The sequence below is a fragment of the Leptinotarsa decemlineata genome, unplaced genomic scaffold (assembly GCF_025532065.1).
Source record: "Leptinotarsa decemlineata unplaced genomic scaffold, Ldec_3_MD MMD2_tig00000008_RagTag_RagTag, whole genome shotgun sequence".
Taxonomy (NCBI): domain Eukaryota; kingdom Metazoa; phylum Arthropoda; class Insecta; order Coleoptera; family Chrysomelidae; genus Leptinotarsa; species Leptinotarsa decemlineata.
Window position 1 is genome coordinate 15,403,535 of NW_027412537.1, and position 26,494 is coordinate 15,430,028.

Here is a 26,494-nt window from a genome sequence, read left to right on the forward strand (position 1 = left end):
ATTCTCTATTCTCGGTCCGAGTCGAAAGTAAAAGGAAGCTGAATTATTAATATTTCTTGTTAAAATCTTGCTCTCGGAATGCCTGGAGTGTTCAGCAAGAAAACCTTCCGTGACTACAAATACGTGAAAATATCGAAGGAAGCCGAGTTTTTCAGTTCGGTGCCGGATTCAAACGGAATCGACAATCCCGATGTCAGGGTAAGGTGAAAAATTACTATTACGTGTTGTTTGATTGAATCTACTGGTATGGTGAAAATCTGTTATTTTAAGAAGGAAGTTGTCTAACTATAAACAAGCTTGGGGAACTGGCTAGATCGAGGGGAATAAACATCCGGTGATAAGGCTCAATATGTTTTTCAATTTTCAACAGAAATATTGCTTTCATCAGTATATTACTCCTTCCGAATTGACAATCATTTTGGGCACTTGGACATGTTCCATTTGGACCTTTTTGAAATCCTAGAAAATGTCTATATGCTTTTTAGCGCTTGTATATTTTTGACTTTTATCTGTCCGTGAAAAAATGCAATATACATCACTATGCAGACGACACGCAGTTATATTTCTCTTTTTCGCCAGGCGAGTCTACATCTGCTCTGTCGCATATTAATAACGATCTCCAAGCCATCTTTGACATTTCTACTGCCCATAAGCTCAAGCTCAATTCAGACAAATCCGCAATAATGATGTTCGGAGCTAAGAAGAACAGAGAGCTCACCAACTCTACCTTTCAAGTTCGCATCGAAAACGATATACTTCCCTCCGTGGACGAGATAAAAAATTTAGGATTGTGGTTTGATCTGGATCTCCGCTTTACTAAACATGTCAGCTATCTGAACCAATCTTCTTATAACGTTCTCAGACAGCTTTTTCCTAATCGTGATTTGCTCAACACAAACTTAAAACTCAGACTATGCGAGTCTCTGATTATGTCAAAAATTTCCTATTGCGATAGTATTTATGGACCTGCTTTGAAACAATCGGATACTCTCCGACTACAGCGTATTCAGAATAGCTGTCTACGTTTCTCGTTCTGTATTCGGAAATATGACCATATATCCCCAGCAATGCAAGAATCAGGATGGTTAAATGTTGGGAAACTTAGAACTCTACACCTTCTTACCAACACACATAAAGTTTTGATAACTCGACAACCTGATTACCTACTGAAGAAGCTTGAAACATTATCTACGATTAACAGCTTTACTACAAGGAACAATTCAGTTCTAGTCATCCCCAAACACAAATCTTCCATCTTCACCCGCTGCTTCTCATATAATGCACCCAAATATTACAATCAACTACCCTGCGAAGTTCGATCATACACCATCGTAAACTTTAAAAAAAGACTGAAGACTTATTTATCTCATTAGCCTCTTGCCCGTTCCCGACCTTGGCATTTCTAAAATGAATTTTCTAAAGTAAAGCAGTAACTAAAATTTTTTGTTATTGTTAACTCGACTTGTCTTCATATTATTTATCTATAGTTTCTCCCAGGTTGAGTTGAAAAACAGCCTTGGCTGATACTCCGCCTATTCACCATATACTGGAAGTTTTTTTTTCTTTGTTTTTGTTATTGTTCCTGTGTTCTGTTCTATTTTATTTTTGTCTATTCCATTTGTATTTTTATGGTGAATAAAGACGTATTGTTATTATTATTATTATTATATAATTTGATTTTATCTCAATTCGTTCGTCTTGGGAGGAAACACTTTACTGATCACATAAAGACCACCCATATAGAACCATGATAATTCCAATAACACTCTCATATTGACGAATTTACATTTATTTCACTTGATATTAATGCCTCTCCACCTAAAACCCAAACTACCCTTGTCCTTGTATGGAGGTAGTTTACTCTCGTGAATTGTCGAAATATGCTGATCAAAGCATTTCCATTAGTATTTGGATCAAACCATATATTTTCATCTTTCTTCTTATGTTATTATTGCCAACCATTAGAAAAGTTGAATCTACCCCTTTCGAACGACAGTTATCTCGTGATTTTTGACAATATATCAGACAAAGACCTCCCATTCGGAATATTTTGATCAATAACAATTTAATCTCTCTTGACGTGCTATCGTGGTCACCCAAGACAAAAATTGAATCTATCCTTTTCGTGTATTGGGTTAGATTAGTTTAATTTCAAGGCTGTTTCAAAAGTTCTAAACGGTTTTATGTGTTTCCTTTTAACTTTAATATATCAGTGGATGCTCATTTAGAGGACTAGATCCTCCGGGAGAAGGAAATATTAAGAGCCAATAGTTGTTGGTTCACAGATCGATTAAAATCATCTTCCAGTTCTGGTGCAGGTGTTTTCACTCGCAGACCCAGGACAGAGATATCAACTTGCCTAGGAACCTATGCGACTGTTTTTCAAGCGGAAATTTACGCTCTTGAATTTTGTGCGGATAGATTGGAAAAATCCAACCTCATGCACAAGTCAATAAAAATATTCTCAGACAGTAAATCGGCTTTGGAAGCTCTTGGCTCCCGCCAAGCAACGTCTAAATTGGTAGCAAATTGCCAAAATTGACTCTCCTAGATAGGAAGACTTAACATATTGTCTGACTTGAAGAAAGTTTTTTAGTTACTCGAAGAAAGTTTATTAGTTGATTATGTGATGTGGTTTTCAAATCTCAGATCATTATCTATGATAATTTCAAAATTTTAACAAATTCAGTACTTCATTAATAATTGATGAAACTTTCATTTTGAATTCAATGGCACAATATATAACAACAAAGAAGATCTCGTACTGGGTAATTCTCTAAGCTCCATCTTTGCTGACAGTTTCATGGACATCTACGAAATATCTATGAAAGAACTATGTATTCTTTGGTATAGGGATGTTGACACAGGAACACAACGACAATTACAGTCATTTTCTCAACACATTCTCCATAATTCCATTGACGAAAACATCGAATATACAATAGAACTAGAGACCAATAATCCGATAAACTTTATAGACATCACAATTCGCCACAATTTATCACAGAATCTATTGTAAAAATTGTATGATTATCATTATAGATAATTTCATTGAGAGATATTGGAAAGTTAATAATACTGCCCTGAACAGATATCGAATTAGTTTTCCCGAAGTTCAAACATAACAAATTACCATCGCACCAATCCTTGATACTCATAATACCTAAAGATATGATTTTGTCTAATTCTGAGGTATATTAACTCACAGTAATAACAATGCCACAGTATATTTCCCCTACATTCAACGATGTTTTTTTTAAGGCCTGAACGTAAGTAGCGATTCACATTGGATTTGAATCGCAGATGAAAGAGTTTTTAAACATGTGATGTGTACCGCTCTTGGTGGAATCAAATGTGCCAAGTCACTTGAACACCTTCCGTGAAAGTATCTATAGAAGAGTGACAAATCTCCAATCTTTCGTCGATGTTCTAGGCCCTAGGCTATCAAGGTTGCAATTGATGTTCGCGTCTCCAATCAGGCGGATGGCTCTTTTCTGGTGGAGGCAGAGCTCCATAGATAAGAACAATACTCCCACGAAGGTCTGGTTTGAACTTTCAAAGCATCAAAACTTGCTGAGGTGTATATGTATAGTAGGGAGGGTGAGTGTAGACCCACAGCACTCAGGCCACATTTGACCCATTGTAAGTCCTCCCGAGGAGTTGTCCTCCTAGGGTCCTAGGTCATCGTCCATTCTGTCCTTTCCAGGAAGGTGGACAGCTCACTACGAAACATCTCCTTCATATTGGCAGGTGTAGGCCTTGAATCGCCGAACACACACACTCTCGCTGGCAACCTTGAGGAATCTCACGGCGCCCTCCGCGAAGGTTTTGGAAGGTGCAGCGACGTTACTTTCGTTGCACGGCTTCTTCAACCTTCCTGGGGTTTCCCTACTGGAGGTGTTCAAGTGAGGAGGCTTTCCTGCAGGTTCAGGCGCCCGCCGCAGGAAGTGCCCTTGCTGTTGGAGGTGGAGTAGGGGAGGAGAAGGGTGCACTTATAGTTGCTGCCGCTCCTACCTCTTTCGCTCTCTCTCTCTCCTTTTGGACTCAGCGCCGCAATTTCAAGCGGTAGATTGGGGTGGACATTTCTGTCCAGCCTTGGGATCAGTTTTTGTTGTGTCTGTTTTGTTTGTTTCATATATGTGTGTTCGCCCGAGTAGCAAGGAAAGAGTTGGTCACCTCTGGCAGAGCGTAGCATTACCAGAGGAAGGCTGATAACAATGAGGTTTCACCCGGTTTCCCAAGGAGATCGTTTTGTAACCGCATATTACCCTGCGGGCATTCAGCTGTCGGCACGATTTCTTACACCTTAACTTGGGTAGGCTGGTCTACGGTGAAATGTTTCGCAAAGGCTTTTGGGGAGTTTTGGTTCCCCTCACCATACCTATTTCTGCCACTGATCAGGAGTCGCCTGATAGGTAGCCCAACCCATGAAGTTGCTGAGGTGTGTACTGTTTTCTGGTTCGTAACAGTGTTCCAAGCTTTTGAGAAGCGGCCTTTGCATTTCCAGCGACATGATTTTGCCAAGACGAACAGAAAGCGAATTCGGAGAACAGAATTGAACCTCACTACTTCCACCCCAACTCGAAATTACTTCTAGGTCCTTATTGAAATAAGCAACCTCTTGCTGCCGGTGAAGATGTACATCCGCAGCCAATGTCCTGGAATACAAATGAAATGACGATACATGTGTGCTATCGTCAGCAAAGCAATTTATCGGATCCTTGCTTTTTTCCAATAAGTCGTTGATATACAATAAAAAGAGGGTTGAAGACAATATGGATCCCTGGGGAACACCAGCGTTGATGGTGACAGTATTCGTGAGATATCCATCGACGGCCACTTGCATGGAACGTTTTTTCAGGAAGCTGAAGAGCCATACACAAAAATGATGCGATCAGCCATAACTTCAAAGTTTGGCCAGCAAACCCTCATGCCACACACGGTCAAAGGCTTTAGAAATATCCAGCACTATAGTTCTTGACTCTCCATAGTTCTCGATTCCAAATATGAGTGACATACGATAAAAGGTTGATCTTTGTTTCCGAAAGCCATATTGATGATCGCTCAAGATGTTGAAGCCTTCCAAATATTTGAGAATATGGTGGTTCACGACTGTCTCCATGATTTTTGATATCACTGATAACAAAGCGACTGGTCTATAGTCATTTGGAAGATTTTTCTCGCCCTTCAGATCATGTATAAACATGAAGAAAGATGACGGAACCAAAAATAAAATCCTGTGGGACTTCACTGTTTATATGAGCTGCCATTGATAATAGCAGGGGAGTCCACGATGCAAAATGAGGATTTACTCGAGCGTCATTGAGACATATTAGGTTGCAAAACTCAGAAGATAAGAAGAACAAAATGTTATATAATATATACCTTTTCATCGTGGGGGAAGCGGCTGTAGATGTTTAAATATGTAAAAAATACTGTTGCATGGACATACCCGAGCGCGTCAGATATTGATAGCATCAATATCCTACGTATTTTTTAATAATGTTGGTATGTTAATCTGATCGTTTGCATGATGTGGGTGGTTGTATGTGAGAGTTGAAAGTGAAAAGAAAAAAAATTCAATCGAGCGCGTCAGATTTTTTGAGGGAGTGTTAAGTGCAACAAATAAAAAGCTCTCATTCAATAATCTGACGATTTCGATCTGACGCAACCTTGCGGCCATTATTATGATGTGCTAAAAATAATCGCCATTTTGTAATACTCAAGCGCATCAGATTAAGATGTATATGGTTCATCTTTTATATATTTTCTTAATTTTTTTTAATTCATTGTACCTAATTAATTGAAAAGTTCAGGAAATAAGCATGCAAATTAATGAGTGTATGTTTTTTTAGTAGAATACTCGTATTTGTGAGAAAATAATTTTTAAAAAATGCTCAAAAAATTTTAATTTTCTATAATCAATTGATTAATTAATGAAGAAAAGAGAAATGGAAATTTCTATGTTTTTTACCACCTTTAATTGTAACTAACGTTACTACGGTTTCGTCCTATATGGACATTTTCAAACTTATACAATATATATTGCAGTAACGTTAGTTACAAATAAAAGTGGTAAAAAATATAGAAAGTTCAATTTCTTTTTTCTTCATTATGATTTCCTACCACGAAGTAACGGCTACATCCATCAATTAATTGATCAATTAATCATCATCTTCATCTACATCACGAACGAGTCTCTGTGATCAGCTGTGATGGCGTCATGGCAACGGAATTCAGAGTGGGGACGGAGTGAGAGAGTAATAGATAGATAAAAAGTGAATACAGAATAGAGAAATAAAAACTCGGAGAGGAAAATATAGGTGTCACACAGCTGCACGCATTAAACTTTATCGACAAAGTTTGTTATTTCGGCTTGCAGAAATCGTCAGATTATATATTTTTCGTTATCCTTGAATTATTTCCTTCAAAATAAAAAAATATTAGCTACGCTCGAGAATGTCGAAATGACGTTATTTTTTTACATCTTTGCTGCCCTCCCCTTTCTTCGCGTCACTGTCAAATTGTCAGATTACTGGAATATACACTTTTTAGCAGGTAATTAACTCACCCTACCTTAATCTGACACGCTCGAGAATTTCTGATGATCAATTTTTTTACTAATCTGATGCTTTATTCCTCACAGGCGGCCTTATATATGGGGCTCATATTTGATGAAGGTACTTTACCGGGTACCAGGTACCCCCCTGTATATTAATCTGCCGCGCTTTATCAATCCCGAAATCCCCGCTTGGGCTCCCCTATTATAATAAAATTGCGTTTTGACAATTTGACTTTTACCAGTAAGATATGACTTATGATCAGTGCCGTATTCCATGATCTACACCAGCCCAGACCAGGGGTCTCCAAACTACGGCCCGCGGGCCAAATCCGGCCCGCCAGTGTCATCAATCCGGCTCGGGACAGCAAATGATTTACTGTTATCAATCTGGCCCGCGACAGCCAATGATTACCAAATTGTTATTACTATTGCTGTGATAAGTTGAAGAAGAAAACAGAATGATAATTACTCGATTTTATTTACTTGCAAGGTAAAACTTAACGACAGAAAGAAAACTTAAGTATCTAAGTTTGAGCATATTAATAACCAACAAATAATTGAAATGAATCCCAGTAAAACAAAAACACTAATGAGATTTATGTAATTGTGATTTTCCACTGGCAATACTTTGTAGTTGTGGATCAATTTTACTTGTACCAATTATCAAAAGAGGTTTAAGATACTCATCGGTTAATTGAGATCTGTAAACATTCTTTGTGTACTTCATCTTGGAAAACGTTTTCTCACACAAGTAAGTAGTACCAAAAACAGAAAACAACACACGAGCAAATTTATGCAAATTATCAAAATGTTCCAGTGGAAGACTCTTATATAAAATTCCAACAAAGATGAATTTTGATATTTGTTCTTAAGCATATCACTGCGCCGTTAATCAATAATTTCCATTTGGACTTCCGGAGCCAGGGTTTCAATGTCAGAATCCAAAGGATTTTGAAAAAGCTTAATTTCATTCGCAATAACATCAAAATCTGAAAAACGAGTATCAAAATTTATCTTCAAAGCACTCAAAGTTTTGATTGCAAAATTGACGGGAAATTCAGTCTCTGTAGTGTCGCTGAATGTTTCAAAATGTGTGGAACATTTTTTACGTAATTGCGATTGAAATAGTATTATTTTCTGCATGAAGGATTTGATATTGGTGTATAAATCAGGGAGAAGCTGATTTTCTCCTTGCAATCTCAAATTCAGTTCGTTCATATGATTTGTCAAATCGACATAGAAGGCTAACTTCCACATCCATTCACTATTTTCTAAGTCGGTAAAAGGGCGCTGCTTCTCATTTAAAAAAATTTCGATCTCTGCTCGAAGTTCAAAAAAGCGCTTAAGGATTTTTCCGCAACTAAGCCAGCGTACGGCAATATGATATGGTAAATCACTTTCTCCAATCTGTTGAATAAACTCGCGGAATTGGTGATTCAGCCCAGTGGATCTGATGAAGTTAACAACTGATATGACTGGTTTTAGAACTTCAGACATATCCAAACCTTTTCCGCACAAGGACTGTTGATAAATGGTACAATGTAAGACTAATGATTTTGAACCACCATCATTTTCTACAGCCTTTGACACAAGTGCAACCACTCCTTTATTTTTACCATACATATTTTTGCCTCCATCAGTTGATATAGATTTCAAATTTCTCCATCAAAGGTTCTTTTTATTATTGACATTTTCAACTCCCTTAAAAATATCTGCCCCAGTTGTCGTGCCGTGAATACTATCAATATCAAGAAGTTCTTCATACACTCCATAGCTTTTATCTACTCCGCGAATAAAAATCAACACCTGAGCAGTATCTGACACATCCTTTTCGGGGCACATTTCTTCGGCTACTGCAATCAAGCATTCTTTTATCATTTCTTCATCGGTGAATGGTTTGCCACGTTTTCCGATTTCAAGAGCCACACGAAAGCTGGCGCGAGTGGCAGACTCTTGTTCAGTATTCGCTTTGGTAAACAAAGATTGCTGCGATTTGAGTCCGCGTTTCAAAGCTTCAAATTTTTCCTTCCGCAAACTTCCTGTATACTTGGAGTAACTTTGAAGATGTTTCGATTCATAGTGTCGTTTAATGTTATAGTCTTTGAGAACAGCTATGGTTTCATTACAAATTTAACATAGCGCCTTATTACTGGACTCAATCACAAAATACTGAAAGTTCCATTTTTCTTGGAACGTTTTGCATTCACTGTCGATTTTTCGCTTCTTTTCTATACGAACAAATCACACATACAAACAGTAAGTCAAATCAAAATACTTTTATTGACGGCTGTTACTTTATTTCACAATAGACAATTTCGCTTCCTTCGCCTTTCCTACGCAGACTAACTCGCAGTTGCGCCGCTAGCCTTTTTATATGCAATTATTACTGCCATCTCGAGGTGATCGGAATAATTACGCCTAATGCCACCTAGCGGGTAGCTGAAAAAGATAGTACATAGTACCACTACTCGCCACTAGATGTCGTTAAGTGTCACAAAACACAATAATAATTGAAATGCAAAAAAAGCGTAAGTGTGCTTAGGTCACGCACTTTGCGACTATCCTAGTCTAGAAATATATTAAAGGGCAGAAATTGGCCCTTGGAACAAACTGAAAAAATCATTATGGCCCGAAGGCTTCAAAGTTTGGAGACCCCTGATCTGCACAATCGAATACTCTGGTTAAATCGCAGAACACTGCTGCAGGTAAATTACGATTGTTGTTACAAACGTAACTAAGGAAAATATGGTCTCATGGTATTAATAGGTAGGAATTTCCAAGATAGCAAAAATAACGCACATATGCAGCGAAAAACAAAGAGATCGATCGTGAGAGCATCTTTATCAAGGAACATCAGGATGAAAAACAAATGCGTGTACTGCAAAACGACTAGGTTTACCTTGGAAAGTAGTGAACTCCCCACCTGAAACGCGCAAAACGTTGTTGTACGCTCCGCTTTTTATTCTCACTCTCGCATCATTCAGAGTTTGAATTCGTGGCACAGTGCGGCTGAATAACTGGCCGTTGTTTGTTTACCGTCGATATTTTCGGAATCTAGTGGGCCACCGGTTCGCGTGGAGATGAAGTTTTGAGGGAGTTTTCGAACAGAAGAGCAACTTCCAGCGCCAACCATGACGGGGAACAGTGGCAGTGCCGCCAACGGAAATTCCAATTTTGAGATTGCCCAGAGCAATCAGGTAATTTTAGTTTATGTTTGCTTCAACGGGATATTCGAGTTTGTGTTTTGAAGAAGGTCATTTCAATATTGTACTGTTATTTACGGTTGATCGACATTTGGATGAATGCGATGAAAATGAGGTAAATAGGGAATTCGAAACTTTCACACATGTCTGCTGTTTGCAGTCGTTTTTCCCCTTTTTTGTGTTCTTCTCGGAAATACCTGGTGTTTGAACATGTTGAAAGTGATTTCTTTTATATTTTTGTAATTTATTCTAATAAACTTATTTCAATATTTGTTTTGAACATGTTTCCAAATTTTTTATGAAGGATACGAATTTTCTACAACCGCCACAACTTCAATTGAAAATGTAATTCATTAAATTCTGTTTCTGTCTTTTTAAAGACGTTATTTCCAATTTAATTTGAATTTATTGAAATTCCGAGTTTTATTTATTTTAACACCTCGAGATGTGTTTCGATCACCAAGTGATCCTTTATTTAGGTATATATTTTTACAGACCTACTGGTCTGATTACATAGATAAATATACATTTATATAATATTACAAATAATTTATATTAATTCACTAGAGATAAACATGAAAAATAAAAGTGAAAATGAAAGTAAAAGTGAACTTAACGCTATGATTTTTAACAATATTAGTTTTAATTTAACAAATACGAAAAACTCATTTTAGTAATAATTATAATCAGTTAGCATTAAGACGATAAATTGATACTTTGTTAGATCATAATTTTTGTAAACATATTTTGAGTTATTAACCAATCCAGATTAATGAGTGTGTTATAATAATCAAACAGTTCAATATTTTTTGGGAAAGAAAGTTTTTGGCTTTCTACTACTCCATCTTGATACAAAAAAATAAGTATGAGGGAATCTTCCAAGGAAAGGAAGGAAATAATCAATTCTGAATTAAGTAACACTATACATGGATGTGTAGATCATGCAAAGAAGTAACTTTCAGACACAAACTGAAAGAAAGTCCTCCTGAAACAGCTACTTTCATATAAACGTTGAATTACACGAAAGAAAAAAATTCTTTCGAAACAAAAACTTCTATATGAACACTGAATTATACAGAAGATACTTTTCTCTACTCAGTTTGTATTCCAAACATTCGTTGTGGAATAAAAATCAGATATCATTCACATGAATGAATAGTAATAAATTGCACTTACATGGAACACTGTCACCCTCACTGGTATATATAGTAGAAATCCAAAAACTTTCTTTCCCAAAAAATTAATCACTCCTGAAAATATAACCCCTTTAATACAAATAAGATTCCTCTTGGTTGGGATTAAATCAAATAGGTGAATGAATGTCATTACGATGTCATCGATGACATAAACAGATCAAGCTTATTCTGCGACATTACAAAACGTAATTCATGAATGAATTTTGTGTATTTTCTATAATGTTATCCAATTTGGTACTGAAGAGCCTTGGGGCGAGTGTCTTATGGCGAAACATCGATGTATACCAGTGAGGATGACAGTGTTCCAAGTAAGTGCAATTTGTTACCATTCATTTAAAGTAGAACTCATGTGAATGATATCTGATTTTGATTCCACAACGAATGTTTGAAATACAAACTGAGCGGAGAAAAGTATCTTCTGTATAATTCAGTGTTCATATAGAAGTATTTGTTTCGAAAGAATTTTTTTCTTTCGCGTAATTCAATGTTTATATGAAAGTAGCTGTTTCAGGAGGACTTTCTTTCAGTTTGTGTCTGAAAGTTACTTCTCTGCATGATCTACACATCCATGTAAAGAGTTACTTATTTTCAAATTGATTACTTCCTTCCTTTCTTTGGAAGATTCCCTCATCCCCTTTTTTTGTATCAAGATAGTAAAAAGCCAAAAACTTTCTTTCTCAAAAAATTAATCACTTCTAAAAATATAACCCCTTTCAGTTTGATCTTTCTCTTGAAATTGATCACTTGGTGATCGAAACACGTGTCGAGGTGTTAAAAAAACAATTTGGTGTTGGGATAAAACTCCAGTAATATTTAAATATTTTTGAGTCGGACATTTTATGAAATCGAAGTTCAGTGTCAAAATACAAATGATTTTCAAAAGATATTAAGTCTAGTTTATTAATGAATTTATGAAATATGTCCACTTCAAACACGAAATTTGTTAAATTCCGACTATGAACTTGATTTTTAACGATTTATGGCCCTCTATGCCTTCGTATTCTTTTGTATACTTTCTTCATTCATTTTTCAAAAGACAATATTTGTTGTATAACTGTTTGTTGGTGTTTTTCTGCTTATATCCCTCCACAATCTTATCTGAATCAACGCAAACGATTCGTGCACCATAACGGTATCAGAGGAGTACCACAAGGTTCAAGTTTGAGTCCATTATTATTTTTGATTTTCATCAACAATCTTTGTGGATCATTGAATTGGAATAGGTTTGCAGATGATCTGAAGCTTCTTCATACAACCGTTAAATTTGTAAACGGTTGTACTGAATTAGAAAATCAACTGAACCTAATTCACAATTGTTGTGAACAAAATTACTTGCCACTCAATGTCGACAAATGTAAGATGATTACTTTAAGTAGAAATCGTTCAAAAGAAAAACTGTCAATATTGCAATAATAACACTAGTCAACGAATAAGAAAAAAAAATGCGACTAATATTATAATGGCTATACATGAGAGTTTCCATCAAGTAAATATTTAGAGTTATAGTCATTTTTATTTTATACAAAAATTTTCACATATTGTAGGGAAATATAAAATCAAAACAAAAAAAACAATATATCCCGAGGATAACAGACTTTATCCACAATACACATGAAAAAACATTTAAATGAAGTCTTTTGTACCTTTTGGCAAATGTTAACTTTCGTTTATATGTTTCATCGTATTCCCTCACAAGGAACCAACCACAATCCCCCATTATTGCTGCATCCCAGCTGCCTTAGTAACGTTGCTCCATTTGTCAGTATGTCTTGGTGGAACGTTTTTCCTTGTTTGTCACTGACAGCAACCAAATTTTCTAGGAAAAAATTCAAATGGGAGTCCAAAAAATAGATTTTGAGAGATATGCGCGGCCCATTCTGCAGTAGTTTTCAAGTAGTTCTTCTACAAGTATTTCGTAATTTTCTACTTTCTTGTTCCCTAAAAACTCCGAAACAATTCTTTTGAAAGAACTCCACGCAGCTGACTCAACATTAGTTAATTTTTGATCAAACTGTTGATCACTTAGTAGTTTTCTAATTCGTGGTCCAACAAATATACCTTCCTTGAGCTTTGCATCACTTAATTTTGGAAAAACGTGTTTAAGATATATAAACGCATCACTTTCTTTGTCTAATGCTTTTACAAAATGTTTCATTAACCCCAGTTCAATGTATAATGGAGGTAACAAAACATTTTTGGGATTAACAAGAGTTATATTCTTCACGTTAGCTTAACCTGGAATATATTTATCTCTCCAAGGCCATTTTTTTACTTGATAATGACTCTGTGTTGCCATACTGTTGCAAAGGCAAATAAAACAGCAAAACTTCGTAAATCCGCCCTGAAGACCTAGTAATAGTCCTATGGCTTTTAGGTCAAGCTGCTACTTTTATAGCGGACCTAGTAATAGTCCTATGGCTTTTAGGTCAAGCTGCTACTTTTATAGCGGTTCCGTATTTCTGGTATTTTCTGGAAACTTCGAGTAGTGAAAGTTCTAGAAGCGGCGTTACAAGTCTCACATACAGCGGAAGCAGATTCGAATACTGGGCAGAGCCGCTGTGTTGCCAGATTTAAAACAATTTCCTCAATTCAGGGGAAAAGCAAATTTGGAATGTCGTGTTCATTAATTTTTTGTGAAATATATCATAACTCAAGAATCTTACATGTTAGGAAATTTTTGCTACCGTTTTCGCATTTAGGGACTGTAAACTAGTGTAATCATTCTCAGAACAAAATTATATCTATCAAGATTTGAGACTTCATTTTGATATTTTACGGATTGGCCGATACTTGATGAAAATCCATAACGTATTCAAGAAACTCTTCGTTGTTAGAATTCCACTAAACAGAGTTACAAAAACGCAACACGTGTGTCGCTATACAATAGCCTTTAAGGCGTTTAGCGAAACACGTGTTGCGTTTTTGTAACACTGTTTAGTGAACATCTCACAATAAAATGATTCTTGAATAGTTCATTTTGATTCTTTTATTCATTATATCAACCAAAAAATTCCCCCAGCTTACCGCGAATATGGTTCATTGCAGCAATTTTGATAATACTCATGATGAAGACCACCACTGTAGGAAGTTTGATTTCAAACAACTTTGTTGATTACAATTTCTCTCGAGAAATTGAAAATAATCGAGTTGTTTAATTAACAAAAAATCATCCCCTCTTTTCGAGTATAAATTGAAAATTATCGATTGTAGGAAAAAATCGATGATGACCAAAATTATAGGAAATGAAATTTTCAACAATTTTTGTAATAACTGTTTTTCCTGGTACCCTGAATCTCATACCCCAGGAATTTAAATTTAGACTAGCTGTACCCCTCCCCCCAATAGAATTTCGAAAGACAATGCCCCTTCATCGAGTTAATTCGACCGAGCTAATCAGTCATTGTTTTAAATACATACCTAAAGGTGCAGTGTTATTCAGGTGACTACTTATCATAATTTTTGACCTAAAAGTATAATTGTCTACTTATTTATCATGAGTTGTGTATGTCATTTGTTCATTAACAAATGATTAAAATAATTGCTATAAAAATGAATGTTCCTACTTATGTTCTGTTCGAAGGGTGGTAAGATTTATAAAATGAAAATCCTATGGCTGGGATTTAATCAAAGCGAATGAATGTCATTACTTACTGTCATAGTTCAAGTTGTTTCTTACACTTCAAAAAAGTGACCACTTTACTACTTTAAAAAAATTACCTAAACCTCTACCTAAGGTACCTGTTCAAATATGATCACCTGAAGCATATTACTTCACATCTACATCAATAATAATTCTTTCTCGGTTTTTAAGTTCAATAATGGTGATCTATTCAAATCCAGTTGGTCATTCATTAGATTGTTTGAATTTTTAAGTTTATTAATTTCGTTTGCTACCAAATGATTATGTTTGAAACCTTTATTTTCTATGTGCAAAGTTTCGAACTCTTCGTTAAAGATATGATTTTCTTATAGAAGATGATTTGCATATGTTGAATTTGTTTTCTTATTTACATAGCTCGTATGATGTTCCTGGATTCGATTCCTAAATGTTCTGCCAGTTTGACCAATATATACCTTAGGACACGTTCCACACTTGAATTTATATACTCCTGATTTCCCGAATTTGAATGTTTTGTCTTTATTATTTTTAACTAACTTTCCCAACGTATAACTTGTTCTATATGCAATTTTAATATCTTCTTACCTCAAAAATGAAGCCACTTTTTTGGCTGTTTGTCCAAAATACGTTGAAGCTCTATAATTTTGATTATCTACCTTATCAATAGGAAAAACTTCTCGCTTTTGCGTAAACTTTCTTGGCAAGTATTTTGTTTATTGATTCGGCTTTAAACCCATTGTTAACCGCAATTTGCTTGATGATATTATGTTCTTCATTGAAATTATCTATTGAAAGAGGAGCATTGACTAATCTGTGAATCATGCTATTATAAGCTGCTACTTTGTGTTGATAAGGATGGGTAGAATTGTATCCGTATAGGACGGTTTGTGATTAATTGAAATTTATGATCATCTCATTGTTTACAAATATTACTAAAAAGAATACACGTACATACCAAAAAAAATTAATAACAACTGAGGAAAATTCAGCTTTTTAAAAAGTCATTATAATATCTACTATTTTTTTACTGAAATCAATGTAAAGAAGTAATAATAACTTGATAATATTCACTCAAACTAAAGTATGTTTGGAACTATGGATTTTTATTTTAAAATATCTACCTAAAGACAACACAAAATAAAATGCGACCTTAACATTCATAGCTAATCATTACGTGAAATAAAACCAACGCAATTACAACCACGCCGCCTGAAATATCAATTTGATTTGTATGGTGTATATGTCTGAATAGCTTTCCAATTTTATGTGATCATTATTTCAAACGGTAAAAGGACTAAAGCACAGATTAAGTACACTAAAGTAAGCAATACTTAAAATAGACATGACATCACGGGCTTTTTCTTGGCGTATAAAAGGAAAACAATATATATTGTAGATTATTTCGAAAATTTCGAAAGGATTTGGCAGCCTTTTTGTTGAATATTTCCGTCAATTGGTGGAAACCGCAGCAATTGAATCCGTTCGGTAGTTATCAAGTTTATCGCATTAAATAGAACAACATAAAAAGGATTACTCAAGAATATGCGAAAAATGGTAAACTCTACTAAATTATTCACTAACACATCTTATATCTCTACGAATGTTGCGTTATGTAGAAACTAAACTTATTGACTATATTACTTATATTATTAATTTATCTATTTCTGCTTGTACCTTCCCTGCGGCTTGGAAGCGAGCTAACGTGATTCCCATACCAAAGCGTATTAATCCCACTGAATTCAGTTACCTCAGGCCAATAAGCATACTCCCGATTCTATCTAAGCTGTTTGAGCTAATCTTGAAAGATCAAATATGTCATTTCGTTGAAACAAATAATATTATAACTTCTGTTCAATCTGGTTTCCGAGAATCTCATAGCACCACTACAGCTTTACTAAATATCACCGATGACATTCTCACTTCAATTGATAAAGGCCAACTAGTTTACCTGATTCTACTTGACTATAGTAAGGCGTTCGATACTATTGATCGTAATGTTTTGTGTGATAAACTTCTATACTACGGTTTTTCTCAGGAAGCTAGTGGGCTTATTCGTAACTATTTATCGGAACGATCTCAGTCTGTAGTAGTCGGTTCATTGAAGTCAGATGCCCAAATAGTGAATTACGGAGTGCCTCAAGGATCAATCTTGGGACCTATTCTTTTTTCCATCAATATCTCGGATTTTCATGAGTGTCTGAAGTTTTGTACTATCCACCACTATGCCGATGATACTCAATTATACCTAGACTTTACGAGCAATTCAATCCTTTCAGCAACTTCTCAAATTGAAGAAGACTTAACATCTTTATATAATATCTCAACCGCACATAATCTCACACTAAACTCTTCGAAATCAGTAGCTATGCTTCTCGGAACGAAATCAAAACGTGAACAGCTAACACAAAATTTTCAAATCAGGTTAGCAGGTGTGCCGTTAACCTTTGTAAGTGAAATCAAAAACCTAGGAATTTGGTTTGATGTTGACCTAAGATTTACCAAGCACGTCAGCTATCTCTGTCAGAGCTCGTTCAATATTCTGAGACAGCTGTATCCTAGTCGTGATTTGCTGTCTACTAAAATGAAACTTGAGTTGTGCGAATCGCTGGTGATATCTAAATTATCATATTGCGACAGTATTTATGGTCCAGCACAGGCTGATGCAGCACATCAGCACAGGCTGATGCAGCTAAACTACAAAAAATTCAAAATTCCTGTTTACGTTTTTCTCATGGATTTAAAGAAACAGGATGGCTCAAATTTGATAACTGTCGAAAATTCCATTTACTTACCTTGACACACAAAGTTATAACGTCTGGCAAACCTACATATCTCCTCAATAAACAGAACTAAAATTCTGCAATTAAATTCTATAACACTCTTCCCAAGGAGTTTTGGAACTTCTCTTTATACAATTTCAAGAAGAAATTGAAAATCTTACTTCAGTCACTATAGAGTTGCTTTTAAGACGGACCTGTATATGATTATTGTTTACGCTAGGGTTATAAATGAATCTTAATAAGTGTTTACTAAGGTGAAAATATTTTACAAGAATTAAGGCACATATTTATATTTATATTTAGAATTAAATTATTACTTTTTTTATATTTAAATTATTATTTAAAAATTTAATTTTTATTTGATTTGTACTTTTATATTTTATACTCACACGAGTATAAATTGTTCTGGAAATAAGTATTTTTGATTTTATAAACGCTAATACTCAAATTTTACTTTTATATTTTTCTATGATTCACTTATATTTTTATAGTCTTCTATGATTCACCTATATTTTTCTTTTTTTTTTTTTCGCTAGGTTAAGTTGAAAAGCAGCCTAGGCTGATACTTCACCTTTTCATTGACCCTTAATTATTTTTCTAAATTTTTGTATTCCATTTTTTATATTATGTTGATGAATAAAGACGATTATTATTATTATTATTATAACGGTGTCCTGATGAATACGTTTTATATGGAGAAACTTGCGGCGTGCAAAATATTTGTTCTTATGTATGGGAAGAATGGTTTTTATTATATTGAATTTTATAAAGACGTGCTAGTTGTAATACTTGTCTCTTCCTACACGATGGAAATGTAATCACAAAAAATCTGTCCTATAAACCTATATTGAGCATATGGTAGTAATGGAATTGTCTAAATATAACCGCCAATTAATTCAACTCCGAAAAAAAAAGTGAGAATTCACCTTGACGGAAAACGTCGCTGACATATAAGTAGACGTTTCCACTTCCATGGTCGCTAATAACTATGATTTATTCCCTCGTGAATCAAATTCTGAACTACTGGAGTAGTGATTTTAATTAGGTGATTTTCCATTTCAAATTATATAAGTTAATTATGGACATTTTATTTGAGCTGGAAAAATTCTTGGTTCCTTTGCAATTATGTTCACCGCAACGTACAATGTAGCAGTTGTTAAAAGGAAATATTTTCGTTTTTTTATGATTTTTGCGTTCAACGTCAAACTATTCGTCTTTCCTGTAATTAAAACGAGTCTGAAAACTGTATTGAGGAAAGATGCATAGTCCTGCTGTTGAATGACTAAACTGCAAGACTAACCTTTATGAGGGATCTTGCATAAATATGTATCAGATATAATTCAATGTCCAGCGTGGTATTAGCCGGGAAAGTAGTTGTTTTCCTACTGTGTAGGTTCTGCGTTTCTGTTGTTTAGGTCAATTAGCCTGATCCTTGTATTGTTATTTTGTCTTCTATCTGTTGTAGAAGTAGAACTGGATCCAAAAAAATGAATCCAAAACAAGCCCTGCTACCAAATACCAGAACCGAAACACTTTTTTTCGACGCACGTTTGACCAAACAAGTTGGCGTCTTCATATAAAGTAAACTAACTCCTAACTCTAAACCGCACCTATTTATATTTAAACTTTTGAAAAGCTGAGCATCGAAGAAGATTTCAAAATTGCTTGCCAACCCTAACCTTCAAAAGACACGTGCACAAATTTCACAGCTGTCGGACTATTAGTTTGTGGGATAGAACATTTTGAGTGAAGCCAATTTTGTTGGTTTGGAGAAAATGGATAAAATGGAAAAAAATACTGTTGAAGCCAAGACTTGATAAACATTTTTCGGGCTTTGGACTGGGAAAATCAACCGTTGAGAAACGGTTACCAACGAAGACATCAAAGAAGTCCACAAAATAATTTTGGATGACTGCAAAGTGAAGTTCATCGAGATAGTTGAGGCTCTGAAGATATCAAAGAAATGTGTTGGACATCGTGCACGAATATTTGGGTATTTGAAAGCTCTGTTAAAAAAACGATTCTAAGCAGTGTTTTAGACTGTTCCACCATGAAAAACCTGAATTTATGCGTCGATATGTGTCAATTGATAAAACTTAAAGTGAAGTAGAGTACATAATGAATAAATTACACGAGTAGCAGGTCGAATTTAAGAGATATAACAAGTTAGGCAGTAACAGTGCACATATAAATGTAGAGATAATAATTATGGGCAACGATTATGAGCATTGCATTTTTATATTATTAGAAACAATGGGCTAGTGAATTGAATTGAGTTCATGTATTTTCCTATTGAATAGAAGCAATGTTCAGTCAATATTTTTTTCTTAAAACGATACTGAACTGAACTTTGTCAGGCCTTCACTAAGTTTATTGTACAAATTGGGAGAGTTGGAGGAAGATATTTTCAGTCGGAACCTGTTTGGCCTCACCTGTCTATTATTTCGGCTGGAATAGTTGAGGAAGTCCGAGTTCAACTTTACATTTGCCCTATTTCTGTGAAATTCAATAAGGGTTTGATGTATATAGATGCAAGGAAGTGGCATTATTAGGTTTTTGATGAAAAGTGGTCGTACCGAGTACCTTCGATTATTCTCAATGCTCTCTTTTGCAACTTGAATACTCTTGATGCCTGATTGGAGTTTTCCCATAAAATGGTACCGTAGCTTATATGCGAATGAAATTCCACCATATTTTTCAATTTACGCAGCAAGAATAGTTGGCTAGACAGTTTATTGCAAAGATGGTTTATGTGACTATTCCAATTCATTTCATCATCGAGAGTTATCCTCAGAAGTTCAACACTGGATTCATTTGAAATGTTTTTATTAGAGGAGAATATGATGTGCTGGGTCTTATCACTGTTCATTTTAAGTTTATTTGTCGTAAACTATAGTTCGGCTTTAGATGCAGTAATCGCCATTTGTTCATTGAGTACAAATGGACTATAGTGCGAATTGATTAACGAAGTGTCATCAGCAAAAGCAATACACATGCCCGGAAGCAAGTGCTGGAATATGCCATTGATATAAATGGTGAACAGCACAGCTCCAACATTTCCCACCAGAACCAAACCGATCGTTATCTTAGTGAACTGCTCATGGTGAACAGACTCCAAAGCATACAGAGACGCAACAGTCAGCTGGCAAGGTTATGGTATCACTATTTTGGGATGCGCATGGCATAATATTCATCGACCATCTTGAAAAGGGTAAAATCATCAGCAGCGACTATTACATAGCGTTATTGGAGCGTTCGAAGGACAAAATTGTGGAAAAACGGTCCCTTTTGAAGAAAAAGAAAGTGCGATTTCATCAAGTCGATGCACCGTGTCACAAAGCAACGAAAACGATGGTAAACTGCTTTAAATTGCTTCCGCATCCACCGTATATTCCAGATCTGGCCACCAGAGACTTTTTTCTATTCGAAGAGAATGCTCATTGGAAAGGCAATGAAGAGGTAATCGTCGAAACTAAGGCCCACTTTGAGGCTAAAGGCAAATGGTGCTATAAAAGTGGTAGCGAAAAGTTTTATAGCCGCTCTAATAGTATCGCCACGAAGGAAACTATATTGAAGAAGGAAATCGAATTTTTTGAAGAAAAAGTGTTTTTCTATGTAATATACAGTTTTTCTCTCATTTATTTCAAACAATGCAAGTCCGAACCTGTAACATTTTGAAACATTATTCCCAAACGAATGTTTTCGAACCCCATCGAATTTTGTCACATTGTATTCTGCAACTCAAGTGAAAGCTACCGTAAAAACCGTTTCATTTACATACTACCTTGACCATACGTTCTGTGGATTTGGATTAATTGATATTTAAACTATGCAAAATGATACAGCGCCTGCATACAAATGAATTGCGCTCGATTTCGGTTGATACAGAGAATACTCTGTGCTTTCTAAAATTATACAATAATCCTTGTAGAAGTCAGTGTTTCGTAAACCCGATTGATTTTTGGTTGCTTGTGAGGTGCTGAGAAGTTAATGGCCTCTACCATATTCGACTTTATGCCACAACTTTTGACTTCTTCAGGAAACCACCAGTATTTTCATTTTTCTTTTATTGTTAGCTGATAACCGTTGAGTGTGTACACTTCATGAAGGTGTCCGGCCAAGTGAACAACGTAAAGTCAGACCTCAAAGAAATGGTGTTCTTCAGGGATCCGTTTTAGGTCTACTATTGTTCTTGATCTACATCAATGACCTATGCAGTCTAATGAAACCAGCAGGATGTATCTTGTTTGCAGATGATACAACTTTAATGTGCTCTAGTAAAGACTTAACTTGCTTACAACTACTGATGGAGGATAACAAAACATTAGCTTACAATTGGTTTGCTGCCAACAAACTTACCTTGAATAAAGATAAAACTCAAAATATAATCGTATATTCCAATCGCAATATTCTCCAATCTAAACGTGTTTAGGATTCACTATTGATCCTAGATTGAGCTGGTCTGATCATATTAAAGCTATGTTCAGCAAACTCTCTACTGTTTTGTTCGTTTTGAGGCGACTGAATGATGTGTTCATCTTGATGACGCTGAAAAGAGCCTACTACGGATTATTTCACTCAGTTATTTCTTATGGTATTCTCATTTGGGTCATTCAATTAACTCGATAAGTGTGTTTAGCTGCCAGAAAAAGACCATAAGAATTCTAGCTGAAGCAGCTTACAAAGATCATTGTCGCCCTCTTTTTATTCAACTCGGCATTATGCCACTTCCAACACTGTATGTCTATAAAGTGTTACTGAAGATTCATGAAAATGTTGACAAATTTGAAAGACATGATGAAAATCATGCATATGAAACGAGGTCCACAAGTTTATTGAGCCTGCCTAGACATAATCTGACTAACAGTCAAAGAAATTCACTGAACGTAAATCTTTGTAATCATCTTCATTCACCTGAAGTCACTCAACCTCACAAAATTTAAATTTATTATCAAAAGATTTCTCCTCCAACACTGTTTCTTTAACATTGAGGAATATATTGAAATGGCGGGATCTTTAACTTACGAAAGTCCTCATTTAAATCATCATACCTACATTTTAATTTTAGCGACATATCTCAAAGATTTTATATTTACGATTTTATTTCTACTTATATTCTTTACTTATATTTATGGTAGATGGATTTTATCTCTGATCAAGGATTTCTGTATTTGTGACTTGCCATAAATGTACAAGTATGTGAAATGGTCAAATAAAGTACTCCACTCTACTCTATCTTGACGTCACATGGTCACCACGGAACGGGCACCAAACTTCTTGAAACGAAAAAGCACATCGAGATGTGAAGAGATGAATTACGTTATTAGTTCGGAGAGCAACTCTGGGCAACTGATGAGATTACTAGAGATAGCAAACAAATAAGTTCAATATCTGTTGAGTGTTACTGAAAATTAAATCATGAAGATTTTATATTCACCCAAGTGTCCTTTAAAAAAAACACGTGTTATGGAGAAGCCTCACTGATGTATGAGGAGATATCCTGAAGTTATTCAGTCAAGAGCAGAAAGAACAAGAAGGAAGAGGGACGAAAGAAGGCCCTAGAGAGAAGGTTGGAACACTTAAAAAAACAATAAATGGAAAGAAAACAATAAATGAGAGAGTAAAAGGACGACTTTCTGAAAAATCTTTCACAAGAAGAACTGAGAATGTATGAGTGAGTGAAATGGGTTGTTAGTCTGGCAGTTGAATGAAATCAGGCCTTGTCTGAACAGGAAAATGACAGTAAAGATCCAACAAATACAATATTTGAGGTTAGAAATGAAGTTGGAAAATTTCGAAGTCAAGGATAAACCTTGTTCAGAAAAAAATCGTCAAACCGTCTATATAAGTTTGGTGAGTCATCAGAAAAAACTAGATTTTCCAAAAAAGTGTTGCTATTACAGCAGATAGACTGTTGGAAACGACCTAGGCCTCACGAAAAACCTACGTTAAAATCATCCAACAAATGAAAAGAAAGACTAAGATGCTCGTATAACGAGACAGATATAAGTAGCTATTTCGCAGACGATGAGATTGAACATTTATTCTGGTATTGAAATAACTAGTTCAGATTTCTCCGAAGAAAGAAGGAATCCAACCACAAACATTAGAAGAAAGAACCAGAGAACAAGAGAACGAAAAAAAAGTTGAACTCTCGAGATAATACTACGTATTACCAACGACTAGATGAAAAAGCGACTAAGAAGGAAACCCAGTGACACAAGGTTCAGATGAGAAAATGCAGTGTGGTTATACTACATGGATCAATAAGTCCCGAGACTAACCCAGAGATGGCGCTCTTAGTAAACCAGTAACCACGTCTTTCTAGAGTACTAACCTTTGCTTGAAACGTGTCGAAATTTTAAGTCGATCGGACCAGAAACAGCTGAGTTATCGAGGTTAGAGTAAAGTCGTTTTGTAGTTTCTTTAAAAAATGGAAAAAACCGAGTTTCGTGTTCTGATAAAACATTGTTTTTAATGGGTAAAAACACCGTGCAAGCGAAAGAATGGATTGAAAAATGTTACCCGGACTCTTGTCCATCAAAAGCAACGATTTGTCGGTGGTTTGCCGAGTTTAAACGTGGTCGTACCGACACAAATGACGCAGAACGCTCGGGTAGACCTGTGGAAGCTGTTACACAGGAAAATGTGAGTGAAGTGACAAAAATTGTAATGAAAGATCGTAAAGTGAAGCTCCGTGAGATTGCTGAGATGACACAGATATCATATGGAAGTGTATTTACTATCCTTCATGAAAAATTGAGCATGAAAAAGGTTTTTTCTAAGTGGGTGCCGCGATTGCTTTCGATGGAACAAAAACAGCAACGAGTCGATGATTCAGAAAGCTGTTTATCGCTATTTACTCGCAACAAAAAAGATGTCTTGCGTCGTTACGTGACCATGGACGAAACATGGATACATCACTACACTCCAGAGTCAAAGCGGCAGTCATCTGAGTGGCGCACAGCTGGCGAAAGCCGTCCGAAACGTCCGAAAACGCAGCAGTCAGCTGGCAAAGTGATGGCGTCAGTTTTTTGGGATGCGCATGGCGTGATTTTCATTGACTACCTCGAAAAAGGTAAATCGATCAACAGTGATTATTATATTGACTTACTGGTACGTTTGAAGGAGGAAATCGCAAAAAAACGACCGCACATGCAGAGAAAAAAAATCCTTTTTCACCAAGACAATGCACCTTGCCACAGGTCGATGAAAACAATGGCAAAATTAAACGAATTGGGCTTTGATCTGCTTCCCCACCCCCCATACTCACCAGATTTAGCCCCCAGTGACTACTGGTTCTTTGCTGATCTTAAAAAAATGCTCCAGGGAAAAAGATTTGGCTCAAATGAGGAGGTCATCGCTGAAACTGAAACTTATTTTGAAGCGAAAGATACATTTTTTTATAAACATGGTATTGGAAAATTAGAAAAGCGTTGGAACCATTGTATCACCCTAAAAGGAGATTATGTTGATGAATAAAAAAAAATTTTGTAAAAAAAATGTTGTTTTCATTGTTAGTCTCGGGACTTATTGATCCATGTGTTACCAATGCCTGAGGAAAGGGGGAATCAAAAAGGTGTTGAACATGTTTCACTATCCCGTAACCTGGAAGATAAATGACTTGGTTTATCGCATTCAGGTCCTTGGACCAAACCATTGGTCGTATTTTCCCGGTACTTGAAAATAATAATAGTATGAAACACCTGAAAATCGCACAATAATCTTAAAGGCAATCTTGATCAAAACTAGGAAATAACGGTATTCACTTTTATTTTATCAAAATATGGACTAGTATGTTCAACTAATTCACGAATTATTTCGCCCACTGCCACAGTTCAAAATGTGTTTAAACTATCATGTCCTGCAATTCTTTTGTTAGATAAACACATTGTTCACTGCATTATTTATATTCAGCGGCTCTGGAGGCTGAATTAGACCTAATAAAATACAAAGAGTGCTACATTATTAAAAGAAGACACCACAGGTGGTACAACAAGTTCTAGCAGTAAACTTGAAGAAAGGGACTATTGCGTATGGACTTTTTTGCAATCAAAATGTTTCAAGAAGAACAGAAAATTCGTACATATACACGTAGTGGTCATGATTTGGCAGGGATTTGAAGAATTCATTCATTCATTTGAGTGTAGAAACATAAGTAGCTATTTTATTCCCTCAGAATTTGACCAAAGTGAAGGTTCAGGACCAAAAGGGATCTCTCCAATGCTTTTTTCAGTTTCACTTAGTATAGATGAAGTTACATGAAGCCTATCTACAAGCCTTGGGACAGAGTGGTTTCTATGGACACTTATCCGGCACAAAATCAGGCAAAAGGATAACATTCAAATTTATATAACAGTAAAATACAGTCCGCGTACTTCGATACTCAACATTATTTTGTGCCTCCTAACTGGATACTCGTGTTTTTGGTTTGAACGCTGTTTTTTGCAAATTGAAGCGGTACTTTTGCTTACAGATAACACAAAAAAGTGGTGTTTTCGTTATCAAATTTCTCTCACTCATATTTTAGTATGGAACTCACGAATAGATTTATTGAGTTGCTCTATAACTAGTTTGGAAAGCACAAATCATTTCTGTGGCAGAACCCAAGTTTTAAAATTCACCACATCACTTTCAGCTCAGGAGTACCGCAAGGAAGTCATTCAGGGCCATTCCTTTTGAATATTTTCGTCAATGAAATCAAGGCGAAAATTAGTCTTTCTGAAGCATTGATGTTTGATCATGACTCCAGTATAGGCTGTGATAATATTCAGAACATTTCATCTTTTGATATTAATGAGTCTTAAAGTCACAACACTGTCTCCATGTTGAATATGCCTCTTAAAAAATTCGTTCTATGACTGCTAAATTCTAAAATCAATTGTCCATGTCTTCTTTCTCAATATAGTAGTTGGATCTGATATTTGTTCTAATTAGGAGTAAACCGTGAATGAATAAATAAATAAATAAACAAATGAAATACGTTAGTTAGTTGAGCATTTCATGCATATCATAATCATCTTAGGAGTTATCATGAAATTGAAACTATCGGGCGACAAAATAATTTCAAGCGGCCTCACACAATAATTGCAATTGTTTTACGTAGTGAATCAGTTTGAGATCAAAGTCGAATT

General features: G+C 35.5%; 1 protein-coding gene across 2 annotated transcripts in view; it reads left to right on the forward strand.

Annotated features, from left to right (window-relative positions):
• ome (dipeptidyl peptidase 4 omega) overlaps window positions 1-26,494 on the forward strand; it is a 62,008-nt gene continuing 35,514 nt past the window's right edge. The window contains exon 1 of one of the 2 annotated variants that reach the window (XM_074171142.1): window positions 1-198. In XM_074171142.1, coding sequence (XP_074027243.1) covers window positions 79-198 — 120 coding nt within the window. In that variant the 5' untranslated portion in view covers window positions 1-78. Of the gene's footprint in view, window positions 199-9,518; window positions 9,760-26,494 lie in introns of those variants that run through there. The other variant, XM_074171143.1, reaches the window with a different exon arrangement.